General features: G+C 35.2%; 1 protein-coding gene across 1 annotated transcript; it reads left to right on the top strand.

The window, feature by feature from the left end:
- Positions 1–11,710: 11,710 nt before the first annotated feature.
- LOC102590563 (probable pre-mRNA-splicing factor ATP-dependent RNA helicase) lies at positions 11,711–15,455 on the top strand. Its single transcript, XM_015313542.1, has 2 exons — positions 11,711–14,930; positions 15,138–15,455. The coding sequence occupies exons 1-2, from the start codon at positions 11,788–11,790 to the stop codon at positions 15,418–15,420; spliced, it is 3,426 nt and encodes a 1,141-aa protein (XP_015169028.1). The 5' UTR covers positions 11,711–11,787; the 3' UTR covers positions 15,421–15,455.
- Positions 15,456–15,651: the final 196 nt, after the last annotated feature.

Here is a 15,651-nt window from a genome sequence, read left to right as displayed (position 1 = left end):
TAGGTCCCGTGTCTGCGTCCTGGGGGTAGCTTCGGGACATGACAAAAACAAAACCTAAAGTTCTCATTCGTTACATTCTCTTTCAAAGGGTCAATCGAAGCTTGATGAGCTTGAGGAGGAGCTCATTGATCAACCATGTCTCCTTCAATTCCACTAGTGAAAGCTTCTTGAGTAGTCATGCCCTGTAGACCACCGGGTAAGGATTAGTAGAGAAATATCTTATAGAGTTAAACTTTATCGCACGACTTAAGAGTAATGAAAGAAGTGAAGTTTCCTAAACATCTAATAGCCTCTCATTCATAAATTTGGTTCGCTTCACACTTGTGAACAAGACTCTACTAGACGTGGTTCGAGACATCTTAGAACCATTCTAAACTTTGTGCTCTAATTACAAAGTTTGTCACGACCCAGGGGTAACCCCTAGATGTGACACAGCGTACAAGACTCTGAAAAGCCTCATACAAGCCTCTTAGTATATCATAACATAAGGTAATAGAAAATGGTGAGGAAATTTAAAACACTTTTACAATACAATCAAAGTCTCATGAAATGAAGCGAAAGTCTGTCGCTTCACACTTGTGAACAAGACTCTACTAGACGTGGTTCGAGACATCTTAGAACCATTCTAAACTTTGTGCTCTAATTACAAAGTTTGTCACGACCCAGGGGTAACCCCTAGATGTGACACAGCGTACAAGACTCTGAAAAGCCTCATACAAGCCTCTTAGTATATCATAACATAAGGTAATAGAAAATGGTGAGGAAATTTAAAACACTTTTACAATACAATCAAAGTCTCATGAAATGAAGCGAAAGTCTGTAACATTGTCTCAAACCATCTAATACATGAAAGTCTTAGGGACACAGCCCATACAAAAGTCTAAACATAAAGAAAGACATAAATAATAGAGTGGTCAAATCATCGATGCTATAAGGACTCACCAAATCTTCACTTGCTTGCTTCTACTAAGATCCTAGCCATGGGAAAGAAAGTCAATATCGCCGGACCCTAAATTTGATAAGAATGTAGGCAAGAGTATGTGTTAGTCCAATAAAGTACTAAAGATGATGGCTAGCATAAATCATCAACATAAGCACAATAAAGGCATTAGTCAACATAAGACATATACCATAATCATAAGAGACATCATCATAAGGCATAGGCTATAGGCATAAGATAACATAATATAAATCATAAGCCTAAAAGGTAACAACTTAGTCATAGACATAATCAATGCATCTAGATCACATAAGCCTTAAGTATGGTTAATACACTTAAATCAACATGACATAAGAGAATACTTCATAAGTAACCTTAGGAAATACTTGTGCAATGCATGAATAAGACCCATAAATCTCACCAATGCTAAGTAAACCACTTTAGGCCCTCTTTCATATACATTATCTTTTGATATCATCCTTAGCTTATTCCTCATAGACAAGGGAACACTCACCTTTTTAGTCAAACATATTCAGAAAGGCAACTATAGCAATAATCTGAACTAAGCATACATCATACAATCCATCTCATGTAGAAACATACTTAAAATACTTCCTTAAAGTAAATCTTGGTTCATTATACATGTTCATATTCTTGTTGTGGGAATAAGCCTTAACCGACATAGACCATGTAAGCTTAACATGGAATCCGGTGATACACACACCGAAAAGGGTTGTTCTAGTCGCCTAAGATAGAACCATACTCTTAGCTTAGGTGGATCGATTAGCTAAGTAACCTACGGGGGCACATAGTTTATGGGATAAGGAAATTGCTACTAGAAACCCAAACTCAACTAAGGTAAAAGGTCTCCATCTCATAAGATACATACTTTGGGAACCCGGACTCAAATAGTGTAGAATGAACCTATTTGGAAGTCGGACTCAACTAGCATAAAAGCTTCTATTCGAAAGTCGGACTCAACTGGCATAAAAGCTTCCATCTCATATACAATATCCATTCGGTGCTAAGCATTAATTCCCACGGAGTTCATACTAAGTCTTGACGTAAGTTCATGCTCATGGAAGAATGTCTTGACACTCAATCCAACATAATTCATAAGATAGCTCATAGATCATGCATGAGAATAACCTTTCATCATCCATGTCTACATATAGATTCAATAGGTGAGAAAGCCTTTCAACTTATTGTGAGAAAACCTTTCAAATTATATCATATTCATGCATAAATGTGTGTATGAGGATAACCTTTCAACAACACAACAACTAGATCATAAACATAGACACTTCACTCTCAAAATGTTCTTAAAACATATACATAACCTCATAAAACATGCATAATATCATACTTTGCTCTTTCAAGGATCGAGGCCCATATCAAATCAACACATCTAGAATTCACTACATTAGACATGGATATTAACATAATTCAAGTAGCCCAATTACTACAAGCATAATCTCATAATATCTTTCTATCATCAACAACTCACATCACATGATCATAATTGGGAAATAAAGGGATTTCAACATAAAACCATAAGAAATCATCAATTAATACATAAAAGCTTTAATCTAATCAATTCATGTCTATATGATTTACCCTTAAACAATTCATATTTAGGTTGTCTAATCTCAAGCAATACATAAAGTAATTCATCAATCTTAGAATATCGTATCTAACCCTTCAATTTCCCCTTTCATGACATAAAACTCTACTATATCAATTTCACCTTAGAATCATAGGTTAATCATGGATACATGTATAATCATACTAAAATCATGTAATTATATCATAAATAATCACAAACAATCATAATCCACTCTATTGGATCATAACCCATAACATTAGAAGAAACCCTAGTTTGACTTAGGGAATTCTTCTTCTAATTTGGGGAAAACATGGGGTCTTCATGGATGAAAGGAATCCATGAATGAATAAGACATCATACCTTGATTAGAAAGCCAACAAATCCTGAAACAATGGAGTCTTTACTTCTAGCTTAATCTTCTTTTTCTTCTTCACTTTCTAGAGAGGGAATTGGGTTCTTTTTGGTGATTTATAAATAATGATTTGGAATGACTTAATTAAGGGTCTAAAGTCTTTATATAGGTAGTCTAAACTAGGGTAAAATGACGTCACTTAATACTTAATTAATTCTGAAAAGTTCCATCAGTTCCCAACTTAACCTCTTAAAACCACTCACTACCTCACCATGAGACCCCGACCACGGGGAGTGGTTTGACCCACTTCCCGTGCTAGTTGGGCGTGGGCTGGTGATTGCAAGTTTTTAGCCAACCACGAAACCCCCACCTACGGGGCGTGGACCTACCCACGGGGTGTGGGTCCTTCCGTGGTCACTATTTTGGGCACTTTTCTAGGGGTCTTCCTCAAGGGCCCCTAGTTGGTCCTTCAGGGTTGGTACCTTGACGTTCTAACACGAAAACCTTTGTTTTAGGTATGGGGAGTTATATTCATGACTCTAACCCTCACGTCAAGCTCCAGTTTAGCCTACTAATTTCATGGGTGTTACAGAAACTCTACAAGTCTAACTATCTATGAAGCCTCTAATACTAGGATAGAAGTCGAGACAAGACCCACGGTAACTCTACAATGACATGAAATTAAATGGTGAGATCCTCCGAAAAGCAAGGAGGCTCACCAAAGCTGACTGGACTGCCAAATGATCTCAACGAAGCACTTGTTGATAATCCTGAACACTTGTATCTGCATCATAAAAGATGCAGGTAAAATGACATCAGTACATTTGAATGTACGGGTATGTAATATAGTTGAGGCGAAATAAGTGAATGAAAGGATTGCAATAGGTATTACATAAACTCAACTAAATGTAAAAAATTAAAGAAATGAAACTATTTTACTTTACAAAAAACTTTCTCTTTCTTTGAACTTAAAAATTGTAAGTGATATATAAGAATACACTTTAACTTTATTAGGAGATTCTCAATCGATAACCATCACTATGAGCTAAGTGATGATACATCGTCTTGTCCATACTGCCAGAACTGTCTTATATCGTGCCGAGATACAGAGCACATTAACTAATTAGTGAATCCACTAATCAATAAGGATTCATCTAAAAAGTATGATCGTGTACCCATGTTGGCAAGACATGGCAGTGTTTTGGAAGGCGAAAGGCGACAAGGTCCTGCCTCGCCTCGCGGCGAGGCTGAGCAGCGAGGCGCTCGCCTTTTTGAATTTAGGCGTCAATTAATACGAAAAATTTAAAATATTTAATTGCATATATAAATATCCAAAAATTCAATATCAATAGCATTCATTAGAAAATATTTCAATTCAAAAACTAATAGTAGATATTAAAAGTCTAGAATTTGAATGACTCAATAATTCATAAGACAATTGACAAGCAATACTCCAATGCCCTTTTTGTTACCATTAGACGCCATTGAATTCACTATTTATGGACATATAAATATTATATTAATTATTATAAAACTAAATTGAGTAGGGAAGAAATAAATATAGAAGGACTGTTTTTTTTTTAAAAAAAATAGGCAGAAATAGAATGGCAGTAAGTTCAGTAGCTACAAATTGAAAAAGAAAAATAGAGCCCTGCGCCACTGCTTGAAAAACAGAGTAGAGAAGAAGAAGAAGAAGAAGAAGTAGATAACAACTGAAGAAGGAAAAAAAATAAGAAGAATGTACCTAAGAGAGTCGTGACTCGCGACTCAAAGGTCTGAGTAGTAGTGAAGGCTACGTCCTCTCGAAGGCAAGAGAGTCACGATGGAAGAGGAGAAGAGATCGCACAAGTCGCAATAGAGAGAAGAGTAGCCCAGGTTTGCAAAAACACCAATAAAACCCTAATTTTGCCTTTTAATTATTAAATATGACCTTTTAAAAACAAAAACAAAAAACAAAAAGGTGACGCATGGCTCCCCTCATTGCCATGTCGCCTCTCGCCTTTCTATCGCCATTGCTCGCCTTTCTGAAATCGAATCGCCATGCATATAATAGGTGACGAGGCCTCGCCTCGCCTCGCCTCTCGCTTTGGCAACATGACGAGCGCCTTTCATAAAATTGAGACATGGTTTATGGGGGTTATGAGTTATTTAAACTCTCCCCCATATTGGTGCTTAATACTACTCCCAATAATATATATTCTTGCTCAAATGTATAAAAAAACATACTCTTTCTCTAGTTTGAGATAATTGCTCAAACTATCCTCTTAAAAGAGGTGACTCCTCTTAAATATCTCTGAACTCATTTATATATCAACGTTTCTCTTTTCTCAAAATAATACTTTCTTTCTTCATGTAAAAATGAAATATTTGGGAAATACTTAGTTCCCTTATGGTCTTTCTCTTTACTTCCTCAAAACTCAGTTTAAAACACAAACATTGGCTTTAAAAGATTCACAAGATTTATAACTCAAAATAGGGTTCATGATGAAATATAGACATGAATGAATCAACTCAAGGATCTCAATAACAATATAAAAAACTCAATATTCAGAACTCAACGATACTACTCATCTTAAGAATACTCAATTCATAGGGTTCATTCTGAAATATAGATATGAACGGATCAACTCAATAATCTCAATGCATAACGTATAGCAATTCAATAATTAGGAATAAAATTTCAAAAAGAATCAAGAACTCAAAATCAACTCATCTAAAGAATACTTAAATTTAAGGATAGTACCCTAGATTACTCTTTCACTAATTTGAAAGTAGATGTAGGGCGTGAGGATGAACTAGTCCAACACTATGATAGCCTTACATACCTGGCAAGAACAAAGTTCTTGGCGAAATCGATGAAATTTGAAGAACGCTTGAAAAACCCTAGCTTTTCTCCTTTTGAATCCTTGCTCTAAGTCTTTGAAGTGTTAAAGAATGTAAAATAATGTTTTAACACTGCTTAGACCCTTAATTAGGTGAAAAAGGGTCGTGATTTAGGCTTAGAAGGGGTGGGAAAAAACTGAACTGCCCCTCTTTAAAAGCTGACAAAAAATGTCTGCATGACTATCTACGGTTCGCAATTTGATCTACAGACCGTAGATCCCATCCGTGGAATTGATATTGAATTTTTAAGGCTTAAAATTCCATTTACGGGTGCAAACAATGGCCCGTAGTATTTCTTACGGCTCGTCGGTTGGTTTCGTAGGATTTGGGTCCCAAAAGTTGACTCCAAGTACTCTACCAACGACTTGACGGGATGGGTCGTCGTACAATCTACGGCCCATCGGTTGGAAACGTTGTTCACAGACTCAGAAAACTCTGATATGGCAGTCTCTGGTAAAATGGTAATAACTTTTTACTCTGAACATGAAATGAGACAAACTTGGTGGCATTGGAAAGATGACTCAAATACCTTTAATTTGGTAGGTCATAGGCTACCTAATTCAGTATATTCTAGGAGATATGATTGTTTGAAGTTGACCTAAGTAGAATCTGATGTCAAAACTTAATGGTAATGAAGCTTTCAATTCAACTTTGTGCTTAGGGGTTCTTGTGACCGTAAGTCATATCTAAATCCATTCGAACACCAAAGAAATGACTTTTACACTTATGAACAATTTAAGAATTACCCAATATGATTTTACATGAAAATAACAAATGGTTCAGGCCTTAGCTTAGAAATTTTTGGGGTGTTACAGAAATAAAAAAAGGTCGACTATATAAGTTAAAATATTACAATAGAATTGAAGAAATAAGGAGGAGACGAATAGCATGTGCATTGATACAACGAAAAACAAAGAAAGATCTCGAAGTAGCTTAAAAGATGAACCAGTCGACACAACTCCAACAATAAACCTAGAAGTATCTTGATAAATGGAGAATACAACTAATCAATTGTGTCTCTTCAATATCTACGGATATTTTTTTTTGAATCAGGTCACTTTTGGGTATGGTCCTTCTTTTTTCTTTTTTCCGCACTTTATCAGGAACGTTTGGGCCTACTTTTTGCTTTTATTTGTAGACACTTAACATACATACTGTGAGATTTGTTATGTATTCTAGATACATGTGAATCACACTAGATACATGTATCTCTATGCATATGGTTTGATTCGTATGTATTTGCACCAGATACATAGGAGAGTGGCGAGTGAGATCGGTTATGTATCTCAGATAAACGTGAATCCACTTGGATAATGTGTATCTAGAATAAATTACACCTAATTTTTACCTCATATATCCCGAGATACGTGTATCTGGACGTATCTGAATGTACCAAAATTTGATAAGATTCGTAATATTGCAAACTAGAGTGTATCTAAGTAATTAGCTCCTAAACTAGTGGAATTTATGTAAGTTTCCTTGATAAATTTTGTCCTTTTGGGGCATTTTCATTAAAAAAAATTAATACAAAAATCTAATTGATTTTGAGTTCCTAAATAGTAGGAAAATATTATATGATTGTTCCTTATTATTAGAAAATAATAAAATGATTATTTTGTCTGGTGTGAAATCTATTAGTAAAGGGTAAAAGCAAATGACATGTCACTAAAAAAAATCGTGTGTTTAAGTATACTAGTTTTTCGACACATGTATCGCACGTATATATGGAACTATGCAATATATATTTTTATAAAATAATATCAATTTTATTACAAATAAATTTTAAGAGAATATTTTGCATATATACAATTTTGATTAAATAAACTTTTAACAAAATGTTTAATTGGACCCATTTGATTAAACTTTTAATATTTTCAAATTAGGTACACAAGTAAATAAAGAAACTAAAAAACTTAATCTTGGAGAACACTTTTTTTTAGGAGCTATATTGCATTTAGGGAGGAGGCTCCTCTCCAATGTTGATCTCTCCAGTTTCACATAGTGCTATCATATATAATTGACATGTGTCCATTTGATTTTTTAATGGACCGGATTAATTTCTTGATCAAATACCATTAATCATGGTTATTACTAATTCTTTCTCCTTCCATTCATTTCTCAATCAGCACAACAACACTTCTTTCCCTTCCAAAACTCTCTGAATAACAGAGCAATCAAATATCATTCGTGTAAATAAAACAAGTGAAAATTAAAATTACATCAATAATTTTAAATCTGATTTTTTTTTATTTACATATGAACAAATAGGGAGAGTTTCAAAAGATAAAGATTGAAATGGGTGAGTAGCCCCAATTAAAGATAACGGTTATAAATACCACAAGAGAAGAAGAAACCAAAAAATCCAATGGAGAATTTCACAAGAAAAAAAAAGGTATATGAGAACATATTTTCCTACCCATTTGCATGCCCTCTCTAGGTCCTTTAGTTGGCCTTTGTAGAAATTTCAAATCGAAAAAATTGATGTTACGAAAAAGACGACGGAGTTTTGTCGATCACCATTGTCACCAAACCAAGCTTCAAAGTAGTCTCATTTAGTTGGACTTTCAAAATATTATAACCCAAATGCATCCTTTGAATTTTGTCTTATTTTATTATGGTGTGAAAATAATGGGAAGAAAAGCAATTTTGTTATTAGCAATTTTCATCTTTTTGCTAACAAAGCAAATTATTTGTTGATTGAGAAAAGGTTCTTTGCAGAATTAAGCTGGGAAAGGAAAGAGATGAGAGAGGAGAGAGAAATAGAATTAGTAATAACCATGGTTAATAGTATTTGGTCAAGAATATTAATTTGGTCCATCAAAATTTAAATGGACACGTGTCAATTGTACAGGGTAGCACTAGGAAAAACTAGAATGATCAGCACTGGACTAGTCCTGCATTTAGGTACAACATTACCTAATTTTTCTCTTTTCCCCCGTTTAAGTATATATAGATATAGCTTATTAAAAAGAATGTGTGTTATACCACTTAAACTATATTAAAATTAAGTACACAAATTGAATAAGATCATATAATTTACTGGTCTCGTGTGTTTTCACTTTGCTTACAAAGATGCTAACCCTATGAAGGCATAAACATATATGAAGTTTTGATCAAATTTGCATAGCGCATGTAATATATGTGATGCGATATTTATGTATTTTTCTAAGGTTTAACCCATCGATGACCTCCTAAAGTTATCACCAACTTTCTCTTAGACACCTTAACTAGACTTTGTTCATTTTAGACACTTCATGTCATGCCCCATTGTGTCATTTAGACACGTTTGTTGATGTGGTAAAGTGAGTGTGATACACTCGTTCATTGCGCATGTGAGGCTTATTTATCCTAAATATTTTATTTTTTCTCTTCTTCTTCCTCATTTTTCAGCCAATACATTTTCTTACATTTTCTCTCTCAAGAATTTCCGTGTGTTATTCCTATAAGGACTTCTTTTAAACCTTATATTATGTGTAGAAAAACATAATGCTGATATTGTTGAACATGTGCAATACATACTTAACCTCACCAGTTGATGGCAGAATAAATTTTGCATCTGAAAAGACTAAAACACTACACATTGTTCAGCAAGACAACAATAAAAATGTAACTCCTTTTTAAAAGAATGGAGGATAAAATTAAGTTTAAAAAAATAATAATCTGCAATCATGATTTTAACATATTCACACAACCACTATAACTTCTCAAATTTCATATTTACGCTTCTAAACACCAAATTATATAAATGAAGAAATGAGAGAAAGGTGCGGTAAAGAAGACAATGAAATCAAGTGGGTATTGCAAAAAAGACCATGAAAATGGAGGAATACGGCGGAAAAGAAAATGAAAAAGAAGAAATTTGATAAAGAAGGTGATTGTGTTGTGGTGAAAAATTTAACTTGATGGAGAAGATAACCAGGGGTGGGTAGGGGATGAGGAGTGGGAAGGGAAATCTTCAAAATAATTTATTTTTAATTGGTCAAAACCTTTTTTATTTGACCGTTAATTTTTAAAAAAAATTATTTCTATGTGTATAATGTATAATAACATGACTTTAAAATGAGTTGACATGATATACTTGGTCATTTAATTCATGTGGACATGTTTGGTCAACACTCGCATAGGGTCAACAGAAGATTGTGAAAAAAGTGTCGAAATGACATAATGGATATGACATAAAGTGTCTAAAATAAATAAAGCTTAGTTAAGGTGTCTAACTGAAAATTGGTGCCAACTTTAGGAAGCCACCGATGGATTAAGCCTCTTTTCTAAAAAAGAAAAAGAAAATCCGGCTAATGAAAGTAAAAATAAGCACACACCAAAGACAAGATTAGAGGACCAATAGTTAGGGGTGTTCACAGGTCGGTTTGGACTAGTTATTGGTCAAAACCAAAATCAAACCAATTTCATCGATTTTTAAATTATCAAAACCAAATCAAACAAAATACAAATATACATCTAGCAGTTTGGTTGTTATCAGTTTCGTTTTAGTTTGGTTCGGTTATTAACTATATACAAAAATTAAAAAAATGATTCATTCATAAGAGGGAAAAAATACAACAATTCATTCAAAACGAGAAATAGTTAGAACGACTAACATTACATAACTTTCGTTCACTGAAGTTACTGTAAATAAAGTTTTAAAATTCACTATTTTGTCCTAGAAGGAAGAGACACTGACATTTCTAGTCTTACCAAGAATTACGATAGACACTCATATACATGAAAGCAATAAGATAAATATTCTCGTCTTGAGTGTTTTTGCTTTCAGAAATAAATTATAAAAAACATTTGTTGAAAACATATAGAAGATATTTAAAATTGTTTATAAAAATAATATGTTATGCATGTATATAATTTATCGGTTTGGTTTGGTTATTTCTTCATTTTTTAGATCAAAATCAAAATCAAAATCAAACCAACTACTATCGATTTTCAAAAATCTAAAATCAAACCAAACCTAAATAAAACTGACTTAGTTCGATTTTTCTATTTGGATTGATTTTTATTTAAAACGTAAACACCACTACATATAGTTATTGATGTTTCCTTATGTGGAGCTACTATTAATTGGAGTATCGTTTCATCTACCTAGAGCATCAAAACTCTATATGCTTGATTATTGAGCAGACAAAACTAGAAAGACTTGCAAATAGGAAAGGGATGGATCGTCTATTACTATCTGTATAACTTAGAATAGAAATGAGATTTTTTTTATAATGTTGGTTTTAAATTTAAAAAAATCATGTCAATAAATTTTTAAGAAAAAACTAATTAAATAGGTTGAGTAATTTTATTGGTAAAATATTCACAGTTAAGTGACATTCTATGAGAAGAATCCTTTAGGTTATAAAAGAAAATTGAGTGAACTTCTGAGGGAAGATTCCTTAGTTAAGTGACTTAATAAGGAAAAAACTGTTAATTGAGTGACAATCTGAGATATTATCTCCATTCATTTATAGTGCAACCAAAATGAGATCACCAACTAATATGGTGTAGTCGATTGGACTGCTCCTTCCTTAATCAAAGACCTCAAATTCGATCCCTAAATATGATTTTTTTATAGGAACACTATTCCCCGAATTGAATCCTACGCGACACTAATTTGAAGTAATTGAGCTCTAATTTCAAATATCAAACACCGAATAGGAAAACAAACAGCGAAAATGAGAGATTTAAATTCGAAGCAAATCTTTCTACCGTATTCAAATAAAGCAACTTAACTAACTAAATTAAATTATATCAAATTATCAATTTAATTTTTTTAAATTAAATTAAAACATTTAAAATTTACAGAAAAAAAATAATAAATTACATTTTTTGTCATTTAAAATAACAATTAAAGTTCATATAATTTTAAATTCCAAAAAGCAAAAAAACATCATACGAGAGAGAGTACACCTTGTAAAACATATTAAGATTAGATGTAGTAGAAAAGAAAACACAGGAAACACGAAATCCCTTAGATTAGCAACAGCGTAAGACCTATTCGAAATCGTTCGAAGAATGGGAACTGACACTGAAGAAAATGAGTTGGAGAAATTGGAATATCTCTCTCTAATTTCTAAGGTATGTTCTGAATTGGAAGCACATTTAGGGTTTGGTGATAAAGTTTTAGCTGAATTTATAACTGAACTTGGTAGAAATTGCTCAACAGTAGATGAATTTGATGCTAAATTGAAAGAAAGTGGTGCTGAAATGCCTGATTATTTTGTTAAAACATTGCTAACTATAATACATGCTATTTTGCCTCCTAAAGTCACGTCGAAGTCGGACAAGGATTTCAATAAGGATGATAATGATTCTGAGTTTTCCGCTCTCAAGATAAGAGATAATAGAGAACGAGTTAAGGAATTGGAAAAGGAGATTGAGCTGGAAGCCAAGAGTAAGAGGAGAGATGTGGAGGAAGAAGAATGCGGTAGTAGGCGAGAGAGGGATAGAGATTATAGAAGAGAAAGGTGTAGAGACAGGGATAGAGGTAGGGATCGAGATAGGGATGATTATGATGATGGTAGAGCTGAACGTATGACTTCAGAAAGGCACAGAGACAGAGACAGGGACAGGGATAATGAGGATGATGCATATGCAAAAGGTAGGAGAGATGAGTATGAGCAAGAAAGCGATGATGATCGGAGGGATATGAGAAAATCAAGGCATCACGTGGATGAGCCAGAATTGTATGCAGTATATAAGGGGAGGGTATCAAGGGTGATGGATTCTGGTTGTTTTGTTCAGCTGAGTGATTTTAGAGGGAAAGAAGGCTTGGTGCATGTTTCACAACTTGCTACTAGAAGGGTCACTAATGCCAAAGATTTAGTAAAGCGGGACCAGGAGGTTTTTGTGAAGGTTATATCTATTAGTGGGCAGAAGCTGAGTTTGTCAATGAGAGATGTTGATCAGAATACAGGAAAGGATCTGTTGCCATTGAAAAAGAGCTTAGGCGACGATCGGTTGACAACTAATCCTTCAACCATGAATGGTGAAGGTTCTAAGACCAGGATTGGTCTGTCAGGAATCAGGATTATGGAGCAGGAGGATGTAATTCCATCACGTAGACCGCTGAAGAGGATGAGTTCACCTGAAAAATGGGAAGGGAAACAACTTATTGCTGCAGGTGTTTTGGGGGTGCAGGAACATCCCATGTTTGATGAAGAAGGGAACGGAATGCTCTATCAGGAAGAAGGTGCTGAAGAAGAGCTTGAGGTTGAGTTGAACGAAGATGAACCCCCTTTCTTGCAAGGGCAGAGTCGTTATTCAGTTGATATGTCCCCTGTTAAAATTTTTAAAAATCCTGAAGGATCATTGAGTCGTGCTGCTGCACTACAATCAGCTCTGATAAAGGAGAGAAGGGAAGTAAGAGAGCAGCAACAGAGAACGATGCTTGATTCCATCCCTAAAGATCTCAACAGACCCTGGGAAGACCCAATGCCAGAGACAGGTGAGAGGCATCTAGCACAGGAGCTTAGGGGTGTTGGTTTGTCTTCCTATGACATGCCAGAATGGAAGAAGGATGCTTATGGTAAAGCCTTGACCTTTGGCCAGAGGTCTAAGCTATCCCTCCAGGAGCAGAGGCAGAGTCTTCCTATTTACAAATTGAAGAAAGAACTGGTTCAGGCTGTCCTTGATAACCAGGTCCTGGTTGTCATCGGTGAGACAGGTTCTGGTAAGACAACACAGGTGACACAGTATCTAGCCGAGGCAGGGTATACAACGAGGGGAAAAATTGGCTGTACTCAACCTCGTCGAGTGGCTACAATGTCAGTGGCTAAGAGAGTTGCTGAGGAGTTTGGTTGTCGATTAGGTGAAGAAGTTGGTTATGCTATTCGTTTTGAAGATTGTACTGGGCCAGAAACTGTTATCAAATATATGACTGATGGTATGCTTCTGAGGGAGATCCTGATTGATGATAACTTATCCCAGTATTCAGTCGTAATGCTTGATGAAGCACATGAAAGAACAATTCACACTTATGTTCTCTTTGGTTTGCTTAAGCAGCTTATGAAGAGGAGACCTGACCTTCGTCTAATTATCACATCTGCAACTTTGGATGCAGAGAAATTTTCTGGTTATTTCTTCGACTGCAACATCTTTACAATCCCAGGAAGAACTTTTCCAGTAGAGATACTCTACACAAAGCAGCCAGAAAGTGATTACCTTGATGCGGCTTTAATTACTGTTATGCAGATCCACTTGACAGAACCTGAAGGTGATATCCTCCTCTTCTTGACTGGTCAAGAGGAGATTGATTATGCTTGTCAGTGTCTCTATGAGAGGATGAAAGGACTAGGTAAAAATGTTCCTGAACTGATCATACTGCCTGTCTATAGTGCCTTGCCCAGTGAAATGCAGTCTAGAATTTTTTATCCTGCCCCTCCTGGGAAGAGAAAAGTTGTTGTTGCTACAAATATTGCTGAAGCTTCTTTGACAATTGACGGTATATATTATGTTATTGATCCTGGATTCGCAAAGCAAAATGTCTACAATCCAAAACAGGGGCTTGATTCACTAGTTATTACCCCAATTTCACAAGCATCAGCAAAGCAACGAGCAGGGCGTGCTGGACGAACTGGACCTGGGAAGTGCTACCGTCTGTATACTGAGAGTGCTTTCCATAGTGAAATGTCCCCTACCGCGATTCCAGAAATCCAGAGGATAAATCTTGGGAACACGGTTCTTATGATGAAAGCAATGGGTATTAATGATCTTTTGTCATTTGATTTCATGGACCCACCTTCCCCTCAGGCTCTCATATCTGCCATGGAGCAACTTTATACTCTTGGAGCATTGGATGAAGAGGGGCTTCTGACGAAACTGGGAAGAAAAATGGCAGAATTTCCATTAGATCCTCCTTTGTCCAAGATGCTTCTTGCTAGCGTGGACCTTGGCTATAGTGATGAGATCTTGACCATCATTGCTATGATTCAAACTGGAAATATCTTTTACCGACCAAGAGAAAAACAAGCTCAGGCCGATCAGAAAAGGGCCAAAAATTTTCAGCCTGAGGGTGATCACCTTACCTTGCTTGCTGTTTATGAGGCTTGGAAAGCAAAAAACTTCTCAGGTCCATGGTGTTTTGAAAATTTTGTCCAGTCACGATCACTTAAGAGGGCACATGATGTTAGAAAACAGCTGCTTTCGATCATGGATAAGTATGTATTTCAATTCCTTTTTCATACTGTACTTCTCATTTCAAGCCTTGTTCTCTCTTACTGTTTGCTTATTAACCTTTATTGACTGTTAGCTTAATTGACTTGGGCATATTTTGTGGATCTCTCTGCCTGATGTTTATTAATTCTCTTTTAGGTTAGAAACTTATATGGTTGCGACTCGATTCTGATACTTGCTTGCTCTTGCAGGTATAAATTGGATGTTGTAAGTGCTGGAAAGAATTTCACAAAGATCCGGAAGGCTATTGGAGCAGGTTTCTTTTTTCATGTTGCTAGAAAGGATCCTCAAGAGGGTTATAGAACTCTAGTTGAGAACCGGCCAGTTTACATCCATCCTAGCAGTGCTCTTTTTCAAAGACAGCCGGACTGGGTTATTTATCACGAGCTTGTTATGACAACAAAGAAGTACATGCGCGAGGTGACTGTCGCACCCTATTTCGAACAAGCCGAAACAGTTCACAACATAATATGACCGTCACTCTGTTTTTAAAAAAAAAAAAATTGTTTTTTGTTTTAGAGTCGCCACCTAAATTTTAAGGAAAATATTAGGAAAACCATTTTTAAATATGTAAATGTAAACTCTGTTTTGATTTGCAAAACCAGTGAGATTCTGAGTAAGGGTTTTGGTTACTCGAGGGGAAGGTGTTAAGCACCCCTCAGAGCCTATCCGAAGATAGTCCTTAAACTCAATTTAGGAAAATAT

Source organism: Solanum tuberosum, unplaced genomic scaffold, assembly GCF_000226075.1.
Source record: "Solanum tuberosum cultivar DM 1-3 516 R44 unplaced genomic scaffold, SolTub_3.0 scf00252, whole genome shotgun sequence".
In the NCBI taxonomy this organism is placed as follows: Eukaryota; Viridiplantae; Streptophyta; class Magnoliopsida; order Solanales; family Solanaceae; genus Solanum; species Solanum tuberosum.
The sequence above is the reverse complement of the archived record's forward strand: the minus strand, read 5'-3'. Positions and strand labels throughout refer to the sequence as shown.

Excerpts from the sequence above, each read along its gene's own strand:
- LOC102590563 (XM_015313542.1), top strand. The coding sequence starts at position 11,788 with ATGGGAACTGACACTGAAGAAAATGAGTTGGAGAAATTGGAATATCTC. Across the intron at positions 14,931-15,137 it reads CTGCTTTCGATCATGGATAA|GTATAAATTGGATGTTGTAA; the intron begins GTATGTATTTCA and ends TTGCTCTTGCAG.